Source organism: Heptranchias perlo, chromosome 31, assembly GCF_035084215.1.
Source record: "Heptranchias perlo isolate sHepPer1 chromosome 31, sHepPer1.hap1, whole genome shotgun sequence".
Taxonomy (NCBI): domain Eukaryota; kingdom Metazoa; phylum Chordata; class Chondrichthyes; order Hexanchiformes; family Hexanchidae; genus Heptranchias; species Heptranchias perlo.
The window spans coordinates 13,973,505-14,000,180 of NC_090355.1; the positions used below are offsets into that span (position 1 = coordinate 13,973,505).

Sequence of the window (26,676 nt, forward strand, 5' to 3'; positions counted from 1 at the left end):
AAATAATGTCCGGAAATAAACGAGACATGGCTATCTCTTACATCTAAATTTAGCAGACATCCCATAATCAATGGGGTATGTTGAAATTTTGATGTTTACTTCACATGGCATGGCATGGAATGAGAAAAGATCTTTTGCCATCAAGCCCATTCCTTCCATTGACCATATTCATTTCTACCCCATCATGGATTCTTACCTCACCCATTTAATCTTCGAAGGGAAACTTCAGCATAATTACTCCACAATTTTCAGAAATCAAAATCCAGAATATTCTCACATCTCCACTATTGAACTGTGGTATTCTGTCCTCCAGATAAACACTTCAACCCCTGGCAGCATATAGATGATTGTATCCCATGAAATAATTCATCATCTCAATCTTTAACTATCCGTGTAACCACTAATCCCATTCCCAACCTTAACCAGATACTTATCCAGCTCCTTTTAAAGGAGTTTGTCATTTCAACCTCAATTGTGTGTGTGTGGGGGGGTGTTAAAGCATCTTCTAACCTCTAATGTTGCTTGAGGCTTCTTAATTTTATACCCTTGTGTCTGGCTATGTGAAACCATTCTCCTGACTGGAATAAACCCAGTAGTACATTGCAACTAGATATTTATCAATTTAATGCTCTTTCAGGAGTTTCAAATATCATAATCCACTCTACAATTGATGCCTCTTCTAATGACACTATATGTGAGATACAGGTTTGGCACATATGGTTGGGATCACATGCATGGAAGATTTCACACTTGCATTTTGTTTTTATTGTTCCTGTAGTAAAATATATCTGGTATGTACTGTGAAAACAACAGGATCAGTTGTGTATTAAACAGAGGATATTGTACCAGAGGGAGCATTATTTGGTTTAGTTTATATGTTAAAGATCCATAACTCAAAAGTGAACTATGAAGTCTTTTTCAGAATTTAAATAACCCAGTAAAGTTCCGCTGTAATAGACCGGAGGACTCAGTGATCTAGATTAACACTCCAGTGCAGTATTGAGAGAGAACAATGGTTTTGGAGGTGCCATCCTTCAGATGGACTGTTAAATTGAGGTCCTGTCCTTTCTGTTCCAGTGGTTCAGGTGGATGTTAAAGAATCCATAGCACTATTCAAAGAAGAGGAAGGAGCTCTCCAGGCATCCTGGCCATTGTTCCTCAATCAACACTGCCAAAAATGGGGCAAATTAAAAAGTAGCAGGTTACCTCCCTGCTCGGAACTCGATCCTTTTGTGCCATTTCTGATTTTAACTGCAGGGTTGTGCAGGCAGATAAGGTGCCCGCCTAAAGCAGGCGGGGGCCTGATGAGTTTATGCAAACCCGGGTCCTATGATCTCAACTGTACCGTGATTCCATTTTAACTGGGGCCTGAGCAATGAAGCTGCCGTGGGTTTTCTGCCAGGCTGAAGCTGATCTGCAGGATGTGGAGATGCCGGTGATGGACTGGGGTTGACAATTGTAAACAATTTTACAACACCAAGTTACAGTCCAACAATTTTATTTTAAAATCCACAAGCTTTCGGAGGCTTCCTCCTTCCTCAGGTGATAGTGGAAATTGGTCTGCAGGACGGAAGAGTTTCCTCAGAGGTAGGTGTAAAACTTTCCATTGTAGGGCCTGGAGGAGCTGGAGCGTTCCTCTAGGCCCCACAAAAAAAATGTTGGCCTCCCCTACCCTGGACTTCTCTCCCTCAAAACCCTCCTGAAACCCCCTCCCCACCACTTACATGGGGGAGGCGAAGGACTGCCCGATCTCCCTCCGTCAGCAGCCGCTGCTCTGCAGCCTCCATCCCATCCATTTCAGGCGGGAAGTGAGCCGGTGACATTTAAATGAGGACTTGCAGATAAAATCACCGAGGCCTCTGATGGACGGAAAATTACTTAACAGAGTGGTAAAATTCACCTTATGGCTGTTGTGTTTGCCTGTATAACAACAGTAACTGCACTTATAAGTGAGGCACTTTGAGATGTGGTTAAGATACTATATCAATTTGTCTTTCTTTATCACTGATGAAACAGTCTAGTTAGTAATTACGTTAGAGTTATAATGTAAAAAGGTAACCAGTACCACTGCATACATGACTCATAGTTAGCAGCTCTCACAGTGATAAGATGCAGCACCTGTTTTGCGATTGGGGCTGCACTGTTTCTATGGCATCGGTGCACAGGAGGCAACTCAGCTCCATAAAGTGAGTCAGTCATGCAATGTGTTTGACAATACTGGTGCTATCGCTGTGTTTTCACTGGTCTTATCAACAGTGACAGGTGTTGTGAAAATAACACTAATATGCACGCAACAATACTGTGGAATGTATCTCAACAGCTTTGATATAAACTGCCAGGGCTGCAGTAGCTTTGCTTCAGCGATCGTCCTGCTGCAGACTTCAGGCGCTATCATTAAGCACACAGCAAATGCTCCCAAATAGCTTCATATAAATATCTGGCTTACCTGCTATTAGTGGATTTCTCCTACTTTATGCATACAATCATGTATTACATTTGAAGCATCAAATCTTTGCATTTTTGGTAGCATTTGATGGGAGTCCAAACTTAACGATGCAATTAGTGTTTTGATTAATGGATTTTTTGCCAATTTATATGAGAAACAGTTAGTTTTGCTTAGCACTTACATACATGCCTACAGGTCCTTGCGGTCCTGGGAGTCCAGGTTTACCAGTGGAACCCTAGAAATATAAAGCAGGCATACAGTAATTCACATTGCTAATAAACTTTACAACCTTCTCATTTATTCTTTACTTACAGTTCTGTTTTTCCCATCTATTATTTCGATCTACTAAATCCCAATTCATGGCAATTAAGCAGATAAGCCTTCATCTCAATCCGAGAAAGTCCGATGACATCCTACCAGTTGATGAGATACACTTTGGAACTTGGATCTTTACACATTACATGACTGAGAACTAAAAATTACCTTTAGATCAGTGGTGCTTTGATTATAAATCAGATTTTAAAAGATGTTGTGAAGTGCAATGTATAGTATTGCTATCTTTGTAAAGTATATACGATATTTAAATCATTGGAAAGCACATGTTTTGTAGTATGCTGTGCTATATCACAAAACATTAGCTGGTCATTCACTTCATTATTGTTTGTGAGATCGTGCTTTGGGCAAAATGGTTGCTGCATTTATCTACAGAACAACAATGACTGGTATTTCAAACTAAATCATTGCATGTGAAATAAAAAAAATACTAGAAATACGCAGCAGGTCAGACAGCATCTGTGGAGAGAGAAACTGAGTTAACGTTTCAGGTCGATGACCTTTCGGCAGAACTGGAAGAAGTAAAGAATGAACAGTTTTTAAGCATGTACAGAGTGACAGAAAGCGGGGGGGGGAGGAGGGGAGGGGAGGGGAGGGAAGAACAAAAGGGAAAGTCTGTGATAGGGTGGAATGCAGGAGTGATTAAATAACAGAAGTGATTGATGATGGTGCAAGACAAAGGGGATGGTAATGGGACAAGTAAAGAAACAAAAGATGGGTCTAGAGAAGCCCAGCCTCCCGGGCCCCAAACACTCCTTCCAGGTGAAACAGCAATTTACTTGTACTTCTTTCGATTTAGTTTACTGTATTCGCTGCTCATAATGCAGTCTCCTCTACATTTGGGGAGACCAAATGCAGATTGGGTGATCGCTTTGCTGAACACCTCCGTTCAGTCCGCAAGCATGACTCCGAGCTTCCGGTCGCTTGCCATTTTAATTCTCCGTCCCACTCCCACTTTGACTACTCTGTCCTCGGCCTCCTACACTGTTCCAATGAAGCTCAACAGAAGCTTGAGGAACAGCACCACATCTTTTGTTTAGGCACTTTACAACTTCTGGACTCAACCCTGATTTCAATAACTTCAGATCATAACCACTGCTCCCATTTCTTCAGACAGCAGGTGCTGGTATTGGTTCTGATGTTGCCATTTACAGCTCCTCTAGATCCATCTTTTGTTTCTCAACTTGTCCCATTACCACCCCCTTTGCCTTGCACCATCATCGCTTTTGTCATTTAATCACTCCCGCCCTCCACCCTGTCATAGACCTTCCCTTATGTTCTTTCCTCCCCTCTCCTTCTCCCCCCTTTCTCTGGCTCTGTACTTTCTTAAAAACTGTTAAACCTTTACTTCTTCCAGTCTTGCCGAAAGGTCATCAACCTGAAACATTAACTCTGTTTCCCTCTCCACAGATGCTGCCTGACCTGGAGCATTTCCAGCATTTTCTGTTTTTATTTCAGATTTCCAGCATTCACAGTATTTTGCTTTTGTCATTGTATATGAAGTGCTTTGGGACATTTGACAAATGTGATAACGCGCTGTATAAATACTGCTTGCTTTCTCTCTCTCTTTCATTCTCTCTTTCTTCCAATGAACACTGGAAAAGTTCTTGAAAGAGTTGCAGTCCCCCACAAAGCTTTACCCTATTTACCATCATCTTAAAACCTACCTCTTTGACCAAGCTTTTGGTCATCTGTCCTAATATCTCCCTCTGCGGCTCGGTGTGAAATTTTGTTTGATAACGCTCCTGCAAAGCGCCTTGGGATGTTTTACTACATTAAAGACATTATATGAATACAAGTTGTTGTTGTTGTTATGCTATCAGAAACTTATCTAAAGCATATTGTAGAAGGAAACTTTGAAACGTAAATGATTGTCTTTTCGAGAGACATTGGACTATAACATTGCTCAGTTGACTAGATATTTTTGGCATGTAACGCATTTGATTAATAGATTTAGTCTAGTCTGGAAAAAAATTTCCATTCCAATTTTTCTCCTCCAAAGAATATGAACAAGTAACATATTCTGTGAACTCTACCAATGATGTTTTATAATTGTCCATGAAGGGAAGCACTTGAAGGTTGCCTCGTGGCTTTAGGGGAAGTGCTTTGCCCCTGTTCGGTGGCTCCCCCAGTGTCTCCGATGTGGTGTTGCTAAAGTCATAATCATATGGATAGCTGGCAGCTTGTTTTAGAGGACAGACCATGAAATCAAGCTGGTCGTCCTCACCCAGTCCTGGTCTGCCCAGGTCGGGACTAGACGGAGTCCAGGAACAAAATGAAAGATGTTAGTCTACCAAAACAGCTAAATATTCCCGTCACTTTGTAGAACACTGAATCAACTGATGATGGTAAATAGGGTAAAGCTTTGTGGAGGATTGCAATTCTTCCAATAACTTATCCAGTCTTCACTGAAGAAAGAGAGAATGAAAGAGAGAGAGAAAGAAAGCTGAATTTATATAGCACATTATCGTATTTGTCAAATGTCCCAAAGCACTTACATAGAACATAATGTGGAGATGCCGGTGATGGACTGGGGTTGACAAATGTAAGGTATCTTACAACACCAGGTTATAGTCCAACTGTTTTATTTGAAAATCACAAGCTTTCGGAGGCTTTCTCCTTCGTCAGATGAGCGAGTGTCACCTGACGAAGGAGAAAGCCTCCGAAAGCTTGTGATTTTCAAATAAAACAGTTGGACTATAACCTGGTGTTGTAAGATACCTTACATAAGAACATAAGAAATAGGAGCAGGAGTAGGCCAATCGGCCCCTCGAGCCTGCTCCGCCATTCAATAAGATCATGGCTGATCTGATCCTAACCTCAAATCTAAATTCATGTCCAATTTCCTGCCCGCTCCCCGTAACCCCTAATTCCCTTTACTTCTAGGAAACTGTCTATTTCTGTTTTAAATTTATTTAATGATGTAGCTTCCACAGCTTCCTGGGGCAGCAAATTCCACAGACCTACTACGCTCTGAGTGAAGAAGTTTCTCCTCATCTCAGTTTTGAAAGAGCAGCCCCTTATTCTAAGATTATGCCCCCTAGTTCCAGTTTCACCCATCCTTGGGAACATCCTCACCGCATCCATCCGATCAAGCCCCTTCACAATCTTATATGTTTCAATAAGATCGCCTCTCATTCTTCTGAACTCCAATGAGTAGAGTCCCAATCTACTCAACCTCTCCTCATATGTCCACCCCTTCATCCCCGGGATTAACCGAGTGAACCTTCTTTGTACTGCCTCGAGAGCAAGTATGTCTTTTCTTAAGTATGGACACCAAAACTGTATGTAGTATTCCAGGTGCGGTCTCACCAATACCTTATATAACTGCAGCAATACCTCCCTGTTTTTATATTCTATCCCCCTAGCAATAAAAGCCAACATTCCGTTGGCCTTCTTGATCACCTGCTGCACCTGCAAACTAACTTTTTGATTTTCTTGCACGAGGACCCCCAGATCCCTTTGTACTGCAGTACTTTCCAGTTTCTCGCCTTTAAGATAATAACTTGCTCTCTGATTTTTCCTGCCAAAGTGCATAACCTCACATTTTCCAATATTGTATTGCATCTGCCAAATCTCTGCCCACTCACCCAGCCTGTCTATATCCCCTTGTACGTTTTTTATGTCCTCCTCACTCTCTACTTTCCCTCCCATCTTTGTATCATCTGCAAGCTTTGATATGTTACACTCGGTCCCCTCCTCCAAATCGTTAATATAGATTGTAAAGAGTTGGGGACCCAGCACCGACCCCTGCGGAACACCACTGGCTACTGGTTGCCAGTCCGAGAATGAACCATTTATCCCAACTCTCTGCTTCCTGTCAGATAACCAATCCTCCACCCATGATTTAGTATGAAGTACCAGTCATTGTTGTTCTGTAGATAAATGCAGCAACCATTTTGCACAAAGCAAGATCTCACAAAAATAATGAGGTGAATGAACAACTAATGTTTTCATAGAATCATAGAATCATAGAAGTTACAACATGGAAACAGGCCCTTCGGCCCAACATGTCCATGTCGCCCAGTTTATACCACTAAGCTAGTCCCAATTGCCTGCACTTGGCCCATATCCCTCTATACCCATCTTACCAATGTAACTGTCCAAATGCTTTTTAAAAGACAAAATTGTACCCGCCTCTACTACTGCCTCTGGCAGCTCGTTCCAGACACTCACCACCCTTTGAGTGAAAAAATTGCCCCTCTGGACCCTTTTGTATCTCTCCCCCCTCACCTTAAATCTGTGCCCCCTCGTTATAGACTCCCCTACCTTTGGGAAAAGATTTTGACTATCGACCTTATCTATGCCCCTCATTATTTTATAGACTTCTATAAGATCACCCCTTAACCTCCTACTCTCCAGGGAAAAAAGTCCCAGTCTGTCTAACCTCTCCCTATAAGTCAAACCATCAAGTCCCGGTAGCATCCTAGTAAATCTTTTCTGCACTCTTTCTAGTTTAATAATATCCTTTCTATAATAGGGTGACCAGAACTGTACACAGTACTCCAAGTGTGGCCTCACCAATGCCCTGTACAACTTCAACAAGACATCCCAACTCCTGCATTCAATGTTCTGACCAATGAAACCAAGCATGCTGAATGCCTTCTTCACCACCCTATCCACCTGTGACTCCACTTTCAAGGAGCTATGAATCTGTACTCCCAGATCTCTTTGTTCTATAACTCTCCCCAACGCCCTACCATTAATGGAGTAGGTCCTGGCCCGATTCGATCTACCAAAATGCATCACCTCACATTTATCTAAATTAAACTCCATCTGCCATTCATCGGCCCACTGGCCCAATTTATCAAGATCCCGTTGCAATCCTAGATAACCTTCTTCACTGTCCACAATGCCACCAATCTTGGTGTCATCTGCAAACTTACTAACCATGCCTCCTAAATTCTCATCCAAATCATTAATATAAATAACAAATAACAGCGGACCCAGCACCGATCCCTGAGGCACACCGCTGGACACAGGCATCCAGTTTGAAAAACAACCCTCTACAACCACCCTCTGTCTTCTGTCGTCAAGCCAATTTTGTATCCAATTGGCTACCTCACCTTGGATCCCATGAGATTTAACCTTATGTAACAACCTACCATGCGGTACCTTGTCAAATGCTTTGCTGAAGTCCATGTAGACCACGTCTACTGCACAGAACCTCATCTATCTTCTTGGTTACCCCTTCAAAAAACTCAATCAAATTCGTGAGACATGATTTTCCTCTCACAAAACCATGCTGACTGTTCCTAATTAGTCCCTGCCTCTCCAAATGTCTGTAGATCCTGTCCCTCAGAATACCCTCTAACAACTTACCCACTACAGATGTCAGGCTCACTGGTCTGTAGTTCCCAGGCTTTTCCCTGCCGCCCTTCTTAAACAAAGGCACAACATTTGCTACCCTCCAATCTTCAGGCACCTCACCTGTAGCGGTGGATGATTCAAATATCTCTGCTGGGGACCCGCTATTTCCTCCCTAACCTCCCATAACGTCCTGGGATACATTTCATCAGGTCCCGGAGATTTATCTACCTTGATGCGCGTTAAGACTTCCAGCACCTCCCTCTCTGTAATATGTACACTCCTCAAGACATCACTATTTATTTCCCCAAGTTCCCTAACATCCATGCCTTTCTCAACCGTAAATACCGATGTGAAATATTCATTCAGGATTTGTGGTTGTGCATAGCATATATATGATCAACAAGTCAAGGAGCATGCTACATTTACAGTAAGTGGGTTGTCAGTCTTTCTCAATTGAGTTTTTCAAGTTTTGATCTGACTACTGAAGAAAACACTTGTTCACTCACAATCCAATTCAGCCCATATCTATTAAATTGCCTTTCAGTTGACCACTTTCTGGAGAATATTTGGGAAAAACACATAGCTGACCAATTCTATGGTGCAGTATATCAACACAGTAACATATTACAGCACCAGGGCAAACAAACAGTTCAGATCAGTCCATTATTCAAATTACAGGCAAAATTCATGGACACAAGCTCAAGTGGGTGATTTACTCTTTTATGGGATGGAGAAAATCAAAACACAATACAGTGCATCTCTTAATCCAATGAAATATGTGTGTGACACTTTTTATGACAAGCAGTGCTAATGTCTACAATCGTTGTTAAACTTACCCTTTCTCCTGTTTGACCAGGCATTCCATCTAGTCCTGAACGCCCTGCAGGGCCCTGTGAATAACATTTAAAATAAAATTTGTATGAACACCTTGCATATTTGCTTTCAAAGAGCTTTACTGTACATAACAAATATATAACTGAACAGTGGATGAGATAGCTTACAATGGAATTGTGACTGATAGCGCTAACCGTAGCTGAATAAATTGTAACAGCAAAATTGTATTTAGCTACTTATTTTTAAATGGGAAACCTGAGTAGAGGACAAAGGAAAAGGCCCATAGTGCAGGCTACTACCAAGGTTGCAAAGAGAAGAGAAACCTGTAAATAATAGGAGGAAGGGAAAACTGAGGGAGATAAGGATTTTCACAGTTCGATAATTCCACGAAAGAATGACAACATTAGGGCATGGTATAATAAGTCTTGATTTCAATGCAGTGAGGATGCACAGGGTAGGAAGAGTATTAGGTCAGCACATTTGCAACAGAAGGATCAAATAGCCCCGAGGAGGAGTTCATAGAGTGTATTAGGGATTGTTTCTTAGGCCAATACGTCAGGGAACCAACCAGGGAACAGGCCATTTTGGATCTGGTAATGGGTAACGAAACAAGATTAATTAATGATCTTAAAGTAAAGGATCCCTTGGGAAGCAGTGATCATAACATGATAGAATTTCACATCCAATTTGAGAGCGAGGATCTTGGGTCTGAAAGTACTGTATTAAACTTAAATAAGGGCAATTATAAAGGAATGAGGGCGGAATTGGCTAAAGCAGACTGGGTAAACAGATTAGATGGCATGATGGTGGATAAGCAGTGGCAAACATTTAAAAAGATACTTTATGACTCCACAAAAAGGGTGAACCGACCATGGCTCACTAAGGAAGTCAAGGAATGATATCAGGTTAAAAGAAAAAAGCATACAACATGACAAAGATTACTGGTAAGCCCGAAGATTGGGAAAACTTTAAAAATCAGCAAAGGATGACTAAAAGAATAATAAAGAGGGAGAAAATAAATTACGAGAGTAAACCAGCAAGAAATATAAAAACTGACAGTAAAAGCTTCTACAAGTATAAAAAAGGAAGAGGGTAGCTAAAGTAAACATTGGTCCCTTAGAGAATGAGGCTGGGGAAATAATAATGGAAAACAAGGAAATGGCAGAGGAATTGAACAGATATTTTGTATCTGTCTTCACAGTAGAAGACACTAATAAACACACCAATAATAGTAGAAAATCAAGGGGCAAAAGGGAGGGAGGAATTAAAAACAATCACTATCACTAGAGAAAAAGTACTAGGTAAACTAATGGGTCTAAAGGCCGACAAGTCCCCTGGACCTGATGGCTTGCACCCAAGGGTCTCAAAGGAAGTGGCTACAGAGATAGTGGATGCATTGGTCATAATCTTCCAGAATTCACTAGATTCTGGAAAGGTCCCAGCCGATTGGAAAACCGCAAACGTAACACCCCTATTCATGAAGGGAATGAGACAGAAAGTAGGTAACTATAGACCAGTTAGCCTAACATCTGTCATTGGGAAAATGCTAGAATCCATTATTAAGGAAGTAGTAGCAGGACATTTGGAGACTCATAATACAATCAAGGAGAGTCAATATGGTTTTATGAAGGGGAAATCATGTCTGACAAATTTATTAGAGTTCTTTGAGGAAGTAACGGGCAGGGTGGATAAAGGGGAACCAATGGATGCAGTATATTTGGATTTCCAAAAGGCATTCGATAAGGTGCCACATAAAAGATTGCTGCACAAGATAAGAGCTCATGGTGTTGGGGGTAATATACTGGCATGGATAGAGGATTGGCTAACTAGCAGAAAACAAAGAGTCGGGATAAAAGGGTCATTTTCAAAATGGCAATCTGTAACTAGTGGGGTTACAGATCAGTGCTGGGGCCTCAACTATTTACAATATATATCAATGACTTGGATGAAGGAACAGGGTGTCTTGTGGCCAAATTTGCTGATGATACAAAGATAGGTGGAAAAGCAAGTTCCGATGAGGACACAAAGGGCTCGATTTTAGCAGGCCTGCGGGTTCCCGAGCGGGTGGTCCTCCGGGAGCGTGGAAAACGCGGACGGCTAATTGCGTGCATCCCCCGCGCGATCGCGGGATAATTGAACTGGTTAAGCCCTGCTTCCGGGTTCTCCGCTCCCCAGCTGCGTGCCGGCCGGCTGCGCATGCGCAGTGCCGTCGACGCAATGTAGGAGCTCCACTTAAAGGGGCAGTCTCCCAAAGCCCCTCCTGCTGCAATCAGTAGGCTACAGATGATGGCTCAGCCAAGGGGAAAGGCTGCGCCACGTTTTTCAGACCTTGCGCTGCAGCTGATGCTGGAGGGCGTGAGGAGGAGGAGGGAAACGCTCTTCCCTGCGGATGGACGCAAGTGCCCTGCCGCCGCCACCAGGAAGGCATGGGCAGAGGTGGCGGCGGAGGTCAGCAGCAGGGCCAACACCCCAAGGACATGGGAGCAGTGCCGCAAGCGGTTCAATGACCTCACTAGGTCCGGCAAGGTGAGTACACCAACGCACCCTCCCACAGCCCGTCCCCACCATCACGCCAAACAGATCACAACCCCTCCTGCAGAGCCACCACAGCGCTCCCGCAGCAATCCTCACAGCCACTCACTCACCATCCTCGCCGTGCCCGCAAGTACCCACCGTCCCTGTCCCCACCCGAACACTACCACACACCCCAATCCCCATGCAATGGGATGGGCATGTGGCACACACATCCTCCCATCCATCTACCCCACGCTCAACCCACCCACACCGATGCTCCCAGTCACGCATCTCTGTTTTGCCTTGACAGGAGAAGAGGAGCAAGAACAACAGGGAAAGGGCCCGCACCGGAGGTGGCCCGCCGCACGTGGTAGACCTCACCGACGCAGAGGTGGAGGCGCTCAACCTCGCCCGCACGCCACATTGCCTGTCGGTCGCTGATGGCGAGTCTGTCGCTGCAGAAACGGCCGGTAAGGGAAAGCTGACACTCAACACCCATGATCGCGAGTGACCGTATCATCACCTGCCATCAGGCGCACCGTAACGTTGGTGCACATGCCTCATAGTGCCCTCTGTTCTCTTGCAGGGCCGTCTGCGAGTGCTGCGATTGAGGAGGGCGATTCCTCAGAGGACATGGCGGTCTCTGAGGGTGCATCATCACATCTGAGCCAACCATCCACCAGCGCAGAGACACGCACCTCGGTGGGTCCCCCTCGCCAACAAGTTGGGGTAGCACTTGGTGATTCACCGCGCACGAGTGAGCATGAGCAGACCCTGGTGGCAGGGGCAGCCGCGGAGGGTCCGCGTCGGTGGGAGCACTCATCTCCAGGCTCTGCTCAGCCGGACCCAGATGCTGAACCCAGGGGGCCACCAGTGAAAAGGAGAGTCGTCGAGGGGCACCAGCTAATTGCTGAGGTACTGGGAGAGGTGCCGCGCGCATTGTCCACAATTGCGCAGGCGATGGAGGAGTCCAACTCCTGCATGAGGGCATTGGTGGCGCAGGTACAGGAGGGTACCGGCGACACAGTGTCGCGGGTAGGTGCGGGAATGTCTGCGGTGGAGGACAGGCTGGCCTCCCTCGAGCATCACGCACAGCTCCACATCGAGTCCGTGCAGGCCCTGACAACGGCTATACGGATTCAGGGTGAGCAACATTCCGCCGCCATAAACAGGCTGACGGATACACTAGGGGTGGCCTTGCAAGGCCTCACACATGCCATCCAAACTGCCATCCAGCAGGGTGGAAGGGGTGATGTGGGCCGAGGCCACGAGAGGGATGATGGTGACCGGGGACATGGAAGCGGGGACGCTTCTCAAGGCGCCCCCACGTCCCACCCGTTGCCCCCCTCTCAACCAGTACCCGCAATGGTGCCTCCTCTCCAGGTGGCCGAGTCTGCCCCTGCCCCGGTGCAGGAGGAGCAGTCTGTGGAGGTGCCCTCACGGGCACCGAAACCCAGGGGCCATCCGCCCAAAGCATCTACCCGGTCAGGGCGAGAACAGGAGCAACCTGCCACTACCTCTGCTGGAGCCACAGGGGTAGCACCACGTAGGGGTACCCGCAAAAGAAATCCAAAGGCATTATAAGCACAAAGGGAATGCACCAGGGTGTCTATTAATTTGTACACTTTTTGTTTATATTATCTCACATTGTACATATTAAATACTATATTCTCACCACTCCTGCCACCTCTCGTCCATTCTTCCGCGGCCTGTGCAATAGGTGCGTTCCGTGCAGGCCATCATGACGGCGAACACCTGCTGCCGCCCATTGGGCACACTGCTGTGGGTGCAGGAGTACTGGCAACAGTCTTCAGTGGAGGGGGCTGGTATGGCCCCTCGCATGTGCAGGTGAGGAGATGCGAGCGCCTCGCACTGTCTGACTCTAGGAGAACCGTTGACGTATGAGTGCCTCCCTGGCCCGGCGACCATCCCGGTGAGTCATGGTTCGGCGCATGGGTCGTCCACTATCCTCTGGCGCGTCCGCGTCCTCCTCCTCCTCCTCATCGCCGTCCTCAATGTGGGTGGCGGGTGTGGATTGGGCCTCCTCCAGCGGCACCCCTCTCTGTAGTGCCATGTTATGCAGGGCACAGCAGACAACTATGATTCGTCCCACTCTGAATGGTGTGTATTGGAGCGCTCCCCCAGAACGATCAAGGCACCTGAAGCGCATCTTGAGCAGCCCTATGGTCTTCTCAATTGTAGACCTGGGAGCAGTGTGGCTGACATTGTACCGACGCTCCGGCTCGGTGATGGGGTTCCTCAGAGGCGTCATGAGCCACGTGTATAGGGGATACCCCTTGTCGCCGAGGAGCCAGCCGTTGCCGGCGTTGGGTGCCTGGAGGATGGGCGGGACGGTGGACTCCCTGAGGACGAAGACATCGTGGCAGCTGCCGGGGTACCTGGCGCACACGTGTAGGAATCTCTGGCGGTGGTCACAGATGAGCTGGGCGTTCATGGAGTGATACCCCTTCCTGTTGATGAACAGCCCTGGCTCATGCGGAGGTGCCCGTATTGCGATGTGGGTGCAGTCGATTACACCATGTACACGTGGGAAGCCAGCCATGGCATGGAATCCAACCGCCCTCTCCATCTGGCTGCGCTCGTCCATGGCGAAGTTGATGTAGTGCGAGGCCCTGCGGAACAACCCATCGGTGACCTGCCTTATGCACTTGTGTGCAGAGGACTGACAGACCCCGGTGATGTCCCCGGTGGCACCCTGGAAGGATCCGGATGCAAAGAAGTTGAGGGCAGTGGTGACTTTGACGGCGACAGGTAAGAAGATGCTGCTTGGTCAATCAGGGAGCAGCTCGTCGTTAAGGAGGCCGCAGATGTCGGCGACTACCTGGCGATTGACTCTGAGCCGACGTATGCACTGCTCCTCGGAGAGGTCCATGAAGCTGAGCCTCGGTCTGTACACCCTGTGCGGAGGGTAGTGCCTCCTGCGACGCATCTCTCTCTGCGGTTGCCCTCCCTCCTGCTGTGCAGGTGGGTGTGCCACAGCACCGTGTTGGGGGGCTCCACGTCTCCGAGGCGGACGGCGTGGACTGCGAGGCTGCTGGGGCTGGTCATGCTGTTCGTCCTCTGAGGATGTCAACGCACCACCCATCTGGCAGGTGTTGGTCTGAGGGGTTGTGCAGGGTAGGTAGGTGGTTCCTCGCACTGGGGCTGCGGTTTCACGTCGGTCTGTCCTCTGGCTTGGCGGGGGGTGGTGGAGGGCAGGGGTTGCCCTACGTGACGCGGTGGCCTCCTGCGTGGATGAGGGCTCTCCCACCCGCTGTGGAGTGCACCTTGGCAGCTGCCACAGGCTGCTGGCTGGAACACGACCGGTTGAAGGGAGACTGTTTCCCCCAGTGTGTGAAACACACTGCCTTGAAGCTAAAATCCCACACTTCCTGTTTTGACAGCTGCTTCAGCTCATTTAATGACCTCAACAAGCAAGGTAAGTACACTCAAGTGGAACCCCGCTGGCTTTAATTGCCTGCGGGATTCCCACCAGCGGGGCCTGCGCACGCAGCCCCGCACGTCAGCGCGGCACCCGGAAGTGGCCGGGATCTCGGCGCGATCCGGTCACGTGACTGGATATCGGGATTTTCGGGGCCCCCCCGCTGGAAACCCGCAGGAAACCCGACGCTAAAATCAAGCCCAAAGTGTCTGCAAAGGGATATTTACAGGTTAAGCGAATGGGCAAAAATTTGACAGATGGAATATAGTGTGGGAAAATTCACTTTGGGAGGAAAAATAAAAAAGCAAAATATTATTTGAATGGAGAAATACTACAAAATGCTGTGGTACAGAGGGATCTGGGGTCCTCGTACATGAAACACAAAAAGTGAACATACAGGTGCAGCAGGTAATCCGGAAGGCAAACGGAATATTGGCCTTTATTTCTAGGGGGATGGAGTATAAAAGCAGGAAAGTCATGCTACAACTGTACAGGGTGCTGGTGAGACCACGCCTGGAGCACTGCGTACAGTTCTGGTCCCCTTATTTAAGGAAGGACATACTTGTATTGGATGCAGTTCAGAGAAGGTTCACTAGCTTGATTCCGGGTATGGAAGGGTTGTCTTATGAGGAAAGATTGAACAGGTTGGGACTATATTCATTGGAGTTTCGAAGAATGAGAGGAGATCTTATTGAAACATGCAAGATTCTGAGGGGACTCGATAGGGTAGATGCTGAGAGGATGTTACCCCTCATGGGGGAATCTAAAACTAGGGGACATAGTCTCAGAATAAGGGGTCACCCGTTTAAGACAGAAATGAGGAGGAATTTCTTCTTCAAGAGGGTCGTGAATCTTTGGAATTCTTTACCCCAAAAAGCTGTGGAGGCTGAGTCATTGAATACATTCAAGGCTGAGTTACACAAATTTTTGATCAGCAAGGGAGTCAAAGGATATGGGGAAAGGGCAGGAAAGTGAAGTTGAGGTAAAAATCAGATCAGCCATGATCTCACTAAATGGCGGAGCAGGCTCGAGGGGCCGAATGGCCTACTTCTGCTCCTATCTCTTATGTTCTTATGGTCTTAAAAGAAATTTTGGAGGCACAATATCTATAATGCTATTGCTAAATACTATTATGGATCTCATCTTCAAATATTTTACTTTAAAAGAATACTGGGGTTAATTTTGTCTTTGGGTGATAGTTTAAAATAGGCGATATTGCATCAGCTGCCTGTTATACATCTCTTCCATTTTTTATTTCCATTAACAATGGAAATGAAACTGGGGAGAGATGTATAACGGGCGACTGATTGGATATCGCCCATTTTACAATATTGCCCAAAGTCAAGATTACCCCAATTGAATTCAATTCTGTTGTCTTTCCTGAAACTAAGTGATGATCTCCTGCTAAACTATAATATCTCAAATTTGATCCAGGACTTCAGATTTGATGCTAGTTCAGAAAATTATGCTGTTGTAATAGAGAAAATATAATTCCTGTACTCAGTTACTGAAATTTTGCAAAATTTATGTTTTGAATAAAAAGCAATTAAAAAAAATTATATTGTAATGCTTACACTGAGAGTTGAAGTTACACCTAGTGGGTGAAATTCTTCCTTTAACAAAAAATGGGAGAATGCCTATCTTTTCCATAATTCATGATCTGAAATAGCAGGAATGTGTGAATTTGAAATGTGCGATTTCTAAGAATGTGATTGCATTAGCTGGCCATTAATTCCAGAAACAAAGAAACATTCTTCTGTTTATCAAGAGAAGAATTTAATGTCAACATCAAGAATGCACCCTGATTATGCATTAATTCAGAACTTTCTGAAGCTGCCCTATCAATACCTACTGCCACTCCAACTTCTGAAGAACACCCTCTATTGCACTGTGTCATTTCTAGTTTCCAAACCATTCACTATGCACTTAACTGCCAAATGGGAGACCCTTAAATTCATCACTCAAAAGGTAAAACAACAACAACTTGCATTTACATAGCGCCTTTAACGTAAGGCGCTTCACAGGAGCGTTTTCAGACAAAATTTGACACCGAGCCACATAAAGAGATATTAGGACAGGTGACCAAAAGCTTGGTCAAAGAGGTAGGTTTTAAGGAGCGACTTAAAGGAGGAGAGAGGGGAAGAGCGAGGTTTAGGGAGGGAATTCCAGAGCTTAGGGCCTTGACAGCTGAAGGCGCGGCCGCCAATGGTGAAGCGAAGGAAATCGGGGATTTAAAAGCCCAACATTTTAAATTACTCTGCCATCCAGTCATCTGAATAATGTAAAATGTTAAATGCTTGAGGTATGGTCAAATATAGCACAGCACAAGATTAAGTAACAAACTCATAGCAAGTCTTTCATTTTTAAGCGGTGGTTTTCCTTACAGGGGGTCCTGGTGGCCCATCTGTACCTTGATCACCTCTTATTCCTCTAAAGCCCTGTAAACATGAGTAAAATATTCCAGTGAGATTCAACAGCTAACATAACGTTCCTTGTAATTTTTATTTAACAAATAATCAAGATGCACTTTTAAATCCTCAATAATTTTTCTGCATATCAATAAAAACAGCAGAACTTAACAGATTGGTATACATACTTACACAACTAAATAAACCAGTGATCCCTTACAAATAATATTTATATATGCATTTTTTTTAATCAAATAGAGCAGTAGTGCCTCAATGTGCATTCTTTTATCCTACGACACTCTGTAGTCACGCACACACAATTGTTTCTACAAAAAGGATGCACATTGGCACCCACGACCCCTCAACAAGATCTTGGTCTTGGCCAGGTGAACTGCGGGAGCATGGACCAGTCAATTCCCAAGAACGAAGGGTTCAAAAATCTTCAGTCAATGCAGGCCACGCCAGATATCACCTAACAACTGGTCTTTGAGGGGCATTGCCAGAAGCCTGGCAGCAAGTAGCCAGTCTACCCACTCAGTAACAAAATAGTCTGCAATACTAGTGACAGAGGAACGATGATCTAAATAGGGGGGAAAAGGAGGACGTGATAAAGAAAATCCATAATCCTGGAAATTTCAGAGTAAAAAAGGATTGATGCAAAAAATATTATACAATGGTTACTTGAATACAAATACTTACACGAGGCCCTTTCTTCCCAATATCACCTGGAATGCCAGATGCACCCTGTCAGAGAAAACAAATATAAATGGGTATATTTTTTTTCATTAGCTAATATGTGATTAAGTAGATACGAGTTCCCCACCATACTCTATTTCTTCACCAAAATTAGCTAACAGAGGTAAATATGGGCCTTAGCCTCTGTGAATGGCCTACTTAATTTACAGCACTTTTGACTGATTGCTGCATTCAGTACCCATATTTTACTACTCAGGGTGCAATCTGCAGCTAACATAAAAAAAATCACTATGACTCTCATTAGCTTTTCAATGGAAACTGGATCAGGTCAGAAGTATTCAGCTATTTCCAATTTCAGGGGGAACAGATCAATTTAGGTTCACGTAGTAAGATGAGGATGTAAGAGCATCTTTAGATTTTTGAGCACAGATGCAAGAGCTCAAAGATTTGGAAGCTGCCGTACCAAAGGCTGATGAAGAACTTGAAACTGAACTTTGGGATAAAAATTTATAAAGGATATAATTAGAGTCAGTTGGGATTTACTCAAAAGAGCTGAAACCTAATAATTGGGAAGTACAACATTAATAAGATATTACTTATACACCTAAGATGAACAAATATTAATCTGTCCCAATGTTAGTTCTACTGTACATCCAAGTATCTAGGAAATGGAAATTAATATTGAATACTGGAAAGAATCAAAGGTCTCCAAATTGGAAAATCTCAATAGAATAAACAAAACGACCAGTATTGATAGTCTGCCACAAGAGGTCAGTAGTCCACAGAATAAATGCTGTGTGTACCATATGATATTTATAATACTTGCTGAAGACATCTCATTGCAGAACATTAACTCCCTAACGCTTTCTCCAATTTCACTCCTTGAATCTGTTATTGGATATAGAAGACTGACTAATCATTTCAGGTTCCTAACCCTAACAATCATCCAGGCACTTTTTTGTGCTATGGGCCTATGCCCACTAGGAATTGGATCGAGAAGTCCCAAACTAAAACGTTAAAATTAACACAAAGATCTTTCTCCTCCAACAACACATGCTATAACAAGTAATGTTTAAATACAAAGAATGTAAAATGGTTGTAATCTGTATTAAAAGTACAGAATGGGAACCTGTGTACCAGGCTTTCCTTCAGGCCCCCGTACTCCTTGCTGGCCTTTTAGTCCCTGTAGAGATTAAAACATATTTTGAATCAAACTGTCCATAAGACAAGATAAAAAAGTTGAGACACACTAATACTAATGGCTTTTTGATTTTTTTTAAAGCTTTTAACAGTAGTCCTGAATCATGAAAATGTCAATACTGTTTGATTAAAATGGAACAAAGTTGGTTGAAACAAAAGATTATTAACGATTTAGATGAAGGCATAGAAAGTCTCATATCTAAGTTTGCCGATGACACAAAGATTGGTGCCATTGTAAGCAGTGTAGATGAAAACATAAAGTTACAAAGGGATATTGATAGATTAGGTGAATGGGCAAAACTGTGGCAAATGGAATTCAATGTAAGCAAATGTGAGGTCATCCACTTTGGACCAAAAAAGGATAGAACAGGGTACTTTCTAAATGGTAAAAAGTTAAAAACAGTGGATGTCCAAAGGGACTTAGGGGTTCAGGTACATAGATCATTGAAGTGTCATGTACAGGTGCAGAAAATAATCAATAAGGCTAATGGAATGATGGCCTTTATACCTAGAGGACTAGAGTACAAGGGGGCAGAAGTTATGCTGCAGCTATACAAAACCCTGGTTAGACTGCACCTGAAATACTGTGAGCAGTTCTGGGCACCGCACCTTTGGAAGGACATATTGGCCTTGGAGGGAGTGCAGCGTAGGTTTACTAGAATGATACCCGGACTTCAAGGGCTAAGTTACGAGGAGAGATTACACAAATTGGGGTTGCATTCTCTGGAGTTTCGAAGGTTAAGGGGTGATCTGATCGAAGTTTATAAGATATTAAGGGGAACAGATAGGGTGGATAGAGAGAAACTATTTCCGCTGGTTGGGGATTCTAGGAGTAGGGGGCACAGTCTAAAAATTAGAGCCAGACCTTTCAGGAGTGAGATTAGAAAACATTTCTACGCACAAAAGGTGGTAGAAGTTTGGAACTCTCTTCCGCAAACGGCAATTGATGCTAGTTTAATTGCTCATTTTAAATCTGAGATAGATAGCTTTTTGCCAACCAAAGGTATCAAGGGATATGGGCCAAAGGCAGGTATATGGAGTTAGATCACAGATCAGCCACGATCTTATCAAATGGTGGAGCGGGCTCCAGGGGCTGAACGGCCTACTCCTGTTCCTATGTTCCTATGTTCCTAGATAATGGGCCAGATTTTGCTGTCAAAATAATGGTGGGGCTAATGGCGCTCGCTGTTATTTATGTGTAAATGGTACAGCAACTTCAGACGAGAGGGGCAGATGCACGGTTAAATGCCAATATCAAAAAGTTGCTGTCCGAGTTGCACTGTTAGCTTCACGAAAGTAACATTTTCTTGTTTGCCTCACCTTTGCCATGTATTGAATGTCATGAAGTTGCTGTATTTGCACGGTAGATATGAACGAAACGCGCCACAGAAAGTTAAGTCTGTCATTACCAGCGGAAGTATCTTGTTAACGATGTGATAAATGTTAATGACTGCCAATCAACCTCTCTGGCACTGAAAATTAACTATTATAAGTGTGGAGTCTCATTCCTTCAGATTGTGAATTGTTTTAGGAGATTTTAAAAATGTCAAATTTAAATTATTTTTCCTTACTTTTCCTTTGTCTCTTTTTTCTCTCTCCAATCTTTCTTTCCCTCTCTATTTCTCTTTCTGTACCTGATTTGACATTGAATTCGCCTCCTTTAATTCACCCTCCTCAGCCCTTCCTCCATTTATTTCCCAATCCTTAAATCTCATTGGTTAAGGAGATACCCTGTTGGTTCCCCAATCACTCAGGTCCCAGTTTTCCTCACTGCACCGTTATCAGCTCAGACTTTCAGCAACTGAATGGGCAAAAAAATTATCAACCAAAGGGTAACAGAGTTAATGTTCAGGTTGAAGACCTTTCATCAGAACTGACGAAAGGTCTTCGACCTGAAACATTAACTCTGTTTCTTTCTCCACAGATGCTGCCTCACTTGCTGAGCTTCTCCAGCATTTTCTGTTTTTATTTCAGATTTCCAACATCCGCAGTATTTTGCATTTGATTTAGAGTAAAATCCTGTATGTTATCTTAATTAACAAGCCCATATAATTTCTTAAATAGAAATTGAAAAGATTTCACAATCCCTCGCACCTCAAACAATTAAAGCTACAGTTATACTGCCGTTACTGGTCTCAGACCTATATCTGTGGAGTATGGTACACTCTCAGCAAACTGGAGTTAAACCACTGACTAAAGAAAGAAGATTCAGCACCTCCTCAGGATATCGCAAAACACTTTGTAGGCAATGAATTACTTTTGAAGTAAACTGTATCTTGTGACTTGTCATACTAAGGTTAGCCACAAAGGAGCTATATGCATTGACGTTTAATGTATAAATATAGCTCCGTTCTTGGTGCCTAATTTTTCATGTTAGGAGACAGCAGGTGTAAACATGTGGGAGGGTGAAATTCGTCTTGGGGTGGTAGCGCAAAACAGGCGGTAGCGAATCACAAAAATAGGAATTGCATCAGGATCAAGACATTTGTTTTTTTTCTACTTTTGTTTATAACAGAAACCATCACTAAAAATTGAGATTTTATTGTATTCCATTCAAATTTATCTGCTGTCAACAAATAACATGCAATACTATGGGGAAAGAGCAGGGGAGTGAGACGAATTGGATAGCTCTTTCAAAGAACTGGTACAAGCACGATGGGCTGAATGGCCTCCTTCTGTGCTGTAACATTCTTTGATCATGTGGACTTTATACTATGTTAAGCCATTACATTTAGTGCATGTGTGTCTGTCATACACACACACACACACACACACACGAATTTTAACCATGTAAATGTCAGTAAATTCACTTACTGATGGTCCAGGTAATCCTACTAATCCTCGCTGACCTACACGTCCCTATTTAAAAAAAATACAAACATTTGAAATAATTGATCAAAAAAGGACTTTGCAGACTGATGAACATTATACAATTGGTTCACCTTAGCAATGTATTCTCAACTGCAGTACTCATTTTGGAAAACACTTTTTACTTTTACAGTACCAGGGAATGGAAGGGACTAAATGAGATAACTGTTTACAGCTGCATGTTAAGAACAACCTTTATTGCATTTTCAAGAGTCAGAGTGACAAAATTTGACAACAGGAAAGATGTGAGCTTCATGTAAATCCTACATTTTATTATGCATAAATCTTTCTCATAAAACAATTCATTGCTTTTTAAATAATGGGATTAAAATATTTTTCCAAGTTTACTAACTCTAAATTTTCATTCCAGTTAGTTAATGCCAATTGCTTATCTTTAAGTGCAGCAATTCTCATTCTTTGAGACAGGCAAATCAAGTAATCCTATGAGGAAATCTCCAAGATGCATAACTTGCAAGAGATTTCTGCCTCTTCAGCTTTTAAAGCCTACTGACAAATACCCTTCACCCACGAAAGTAGGTAGGTCTGTTTTAACCATAGCCTCAAGTATCCATGACCTACCTAGACTGGTTGACCCTTAAATGTGAGGTTTGGAACACCCTCTCATGGCCTGCTTGTATTTCCCAAGCAAGTCCTATTCCTCACACAAACATGTGCCATGAACAGGTAACTTGTCAGTTTAGCTTAAATACAGGAGCCAATTTCTTAAATCTTGATTCAGAGATCACTGTAAAACAGCACTGCATGTATATAATGGCATGCTCTATCCAGTTATTGGGCAACTGCTAGGAAGTTGAGGATTTAGTGACCCTTCTTGTGGTTTGCCTATTACGATAATGAACTTCATAGACAACTATAAATTTGATTCTGAGGCAAACTGGCTCACATGTCAATGAAGATAATGTTCCCTCAATGTTGTTCCATAAAAATGAGAAGAATTATGATCAATGCATCATGCTTAGTGTGGCAACAGCACTGAATTCTCATTAAGCGCACAAAGAAGAACTAGACTGATGACTGGTCGTTGAAGTTGGTGTTAAAACTGTCTGGTTTGGCTCATATGCCTTTGGAAGTCAGTTAGAGAGGGAGAAGAAAATCTTAACCTGGATTGAAACAAGTTTTTTTTCCCCAAGGTGTCAAGTTTCATTTACCAGAGAAGAAAAAATGCTACAAAACATCCAGCAATAGATACTTACAAATACAGGGAACTGAGTCAGATTCTTCCCAAGTTCCTTATCTACAAATTGTACCTCATGGAAGTGGCAACAGTAAGACTTGTCAATGATAATGGAATTTTATTTTAACCATCTGACAAGGCTGCAGAGTCTGTTTTTATATTTCTCCTCATCTTTGAAGCACTGGCAGAATTTGTATGACCTGAAGTATGGCAGAAGACATCAGCTTTTGCTTCTGGTAAATACTTTCCTGTAATCTCCAAAATCAAGATGTAAGCGTAAATTAAATATATTTGGAAAAATATTAATTTGGAACTTTGGTTGCAAGCTTTCTTCTGGAAATTCAAACAGGTTGGCAGTGGACTCAGCACTGATTGAGAATATTCACTTGGTCACAAGAGTAGCATCAATAGGACAAACATCAATAACAGGAGAGGATAGACTATGTGGAACACAATATATGGGATGTGGGAAAGTGAGGTCATAGGAGTTGGTGGTTGAATAAGCCTGCTAACAAAAAGGTATATAGAAAACAAAAAAAATGTTTGGTTATACTGGAATTTGGCAGGTCCTTTTGATACATGTCATCTCAGGGTCCCCCCCCCACAAACACCCTCACATAATTGCATTTCCCTGCAAAGCTTTTTCTTGGAATAAATACAAACCCTGTGTCCTCTGGATCCTCGAATTCCTTTGGGGCCATCAGGTCCTCTGTTGCCCTGTGATAGATAAAAAAAAGAACAAAAAGAGAAACAGGAGCACTTTTTGATCACTTGTAAATTTACAAGTTATGACGACATTCTTTTTTAAGCATAAGACCTGGTACAAATCTATCATTTTGTTTGATGTAATGCATCCTCTTGTAATGTTAATTTGTATAATGATGAATTAGTGATCATTCTCTTGGTTGGTTGAGAGGGGAGAAAAAGGTAGGAGTAGAAAGAGGTAATGGGGGGCTCTTTGGGGATGAATTTGCTCCCATGCAATGGGAAATTGGAAACAAGTCAATTCTCTGTAGTGGACTTAGTTATCAGACACCTGAGCCAGGCAGGCCCGCAGTACTCCAGGGTGCTGCTAATGACTGATGGACCAGACTGATTCCTTGATGGGACCTGGAGAGGTAAACCTGTGACTGCCAATACCATGACTGCTAGGGTGACCTAGTTCAACAAGTAGTATGAAGCTTCTGTGCTGGTAAGCTACACTGATTTAGCCCATTAAATTCCAGAACTTCCCCTACTCATACTGGGGGACCCCAAGCATTACCGTTTGCCAATCTGAACCTAAATTCCCTCGTACAAAAAGCAAAATACTGCAGATGCTGAAAATCTGAAATAATAACAGAAAATGCTGGAAACACTCAGCAGGTCAGGCAGCGTCTGTGGAGAGAGGAAGGTAGGGTTAATGTTTCAGGTCATCAGATGAAAGATCATTGACCTGAAACATTAACCCTACCTTCCTCTCTCCACAGACGCTGCCTGACCTGCTGAGTGTTTCCAGCATGTTCTGTTTTTATTTCTAAATTTTCTAACCTTAGGTAAGTGTGGTATGTCCTTACAGGAAGAGAGTTTGCACTCTATATCAGGCAAATTAAAACAAAACTAACATGGATTTTTTGAAAAAAGACCATCTTTGTTTTTTTATCGATGTATTTTGCTTGTTACACTAATCTACTCCTGCATAGCCTCACAGTAAAACAATCAGATATTTGTCAAAATAATATCATCTGAATTGCAATGTGACACTGGTAATATCACACTGTCAGGGTGGGAAAAAAAATCACTGTCCAAAGCTTCGGGATAAGATGCATCTCCTATCAAAGTGGCAATATGTACAGAGTTACTTCGATGGCAATGGATATGATCTTTGACTAAATCGAATACATCAGATAGCCAGGGACAAGATTATTAAACTGCCAATCATTCTTGGTCTTGTATGCATGCAAATAGTTTCATGTCTTTTGAATCAACCACCTCAGGATTCTTGTAATCCATCTTGACCAATCTGTACACAATCATTCTATATAGATATTGAGTTGAATTTCTATAGGGATTGCCCTGCTTGTCTGCCATAACTTCAGTGGATACCCTGGAATAATGGTGTAAATGGCATTGACGCTATTTATGTGGGATTTCTGCAACTCTTCCACCAAAGTTGTGGTGGAAACCCCACAGAAATTCACCCCCATGAAATTATACAGCAAGCAATACAGCTGAACTCTGAAAGCATTTCTAATACTAACACGAACACGGTCAGTAAAAACACAGACAAGTAGGTTTTCTCATTGATTATAATTACATTTCAGTTGTTATTTAGAATTCACCAGGACCTCTCTGAACTGACCTTGGGTCCTACAGTTCCTTGCTGCCCTCGAAGGCCCATGACTCCATCTTCACCCTGAAAGAATGTATACAAATGGTGAATACTGAAACAAATGTCAAATTACATGCTGAGCTTTCTCCTAAAATGAGGAAATAGCTAGACTGTGTGTATTGTGCAGTTAATGTGTTTACAATTTGAAATTAATTTACAAATTAATTGTAAATCCTTCAATTGTTTTCCTTAGGAATCAATTCTGGGTTTCCAATAACACTGAAAAAGAAGTCCACCAATGAGAGTCTGTCCTCTCTCCTGATTCCACGTATCTGAGCAACCCATGCACATGGGCTTAAAGAGGAGAATTCAACAAAGACTGGGAACTAAATTGAATGTTAGATAACGAATAGTAGCATGTCAGAACACTACACTCTCAATGTTCACTAAACAGCATCACAATTAAATAAAAAGCAATAATTTACTGATCATAATTGACCACTTGGGCTAAAATTTGTCCAACTGGACTGGTTTGATTTAATCTTCCATCTTCACTCACATACTTTGGGGTTGAATTTCTGCAGGGGTTCTCCTGATTGTCTGCTGAAATCCAACCCCTTTGTTTTTAAACCTAAAGGCTATCTACATAAATGGAAGTTTGGCTGTGGGGGAAGGCAAATGGTTAAATGGGCAGAAACTTCAGATATGATTCCTTGACTTTGGAAATGCAGTGAGTCAAGGTAGAGATAAAGTACCATAGCTGACACAACTGCATCCAATTGTTTTTACAATTGTCCATCTTCACAAAAGCTGATGGAAAAGAATTCGAACAATCTTGCATTCTTGCAAAGGATGCTTCTCGTGTTGGTTAAACAATTCTGAATTATTGAAGTTTTAGGAGAGCAGAAAATTAGATTTTTGCACAATTCATTTCACAATCCACTTCTGTTCGGTGTGCGCTTCTTAACTATAGAGTATAAAGTTCTCGTTGCAAAATAAAATAAAACATTTGAGACAATGCTAGCTATAATACATACGCATTTACTTACACTGGAAAAAAAAACACATTTCCTTTTAAACTATTATCCAATAATGTTAAGTATGCATAGGGGTTTTTTT

The 26,676-nt window shown here is 43.2% G+C and overlaps 1 protein-coding gene and 1 long non-coding RNA gene across 2 annotated transcripts in view; both read right to left on the bottom strand.

The window, feature by feature from the left end:
- Positions 1-8,924: 8,924 nt before the first annotated feature.
- On the bottom strand, positions 8,925-18,032 carry LOC137300393 (uncharacterized). Its single transcript, XR_010958070.1, has 3 exons — positions 17,987-18,032; positions 17,264-17,317; positions 8,925-8,979 (listed from the first exon to the last, which is right to left on the bottom strand). It is a non-coding gene; the product is annotated as an uncharacterized lncRNA (long non-coding RNA).
- A 1,059-nt stretch (positions 18,033-19,091) lies between these two features.
- Positions 19,092-26,676, bottom strand: part of LOC137300333 (collagen alpha-1(I) chain-like) — a 29,115-nt gene continuing 21,530 nt past the window's right edge. The window contains exons 11-14 of the mRNA XM_067969418.1: positions 25,588-25,641; positions 23,910-23,963; positions 21,998-22,042; positions 19,092-19,166 (exon numbers count right to left, since the gene is read on the bottom strand). Of these exons, the coding sequence (XP_067825519.1) occupies positions 19,092-19,166; positions 21,998-22,042; positions 23,910-23,963; positions 25,588-25,641 (228 nt within the window). The remainder of the gene's footprint in view (positions 19,167-21,997; positions 22,043-23,909; positions 23,964-25,587; positions 25,642-26,676) is intronic.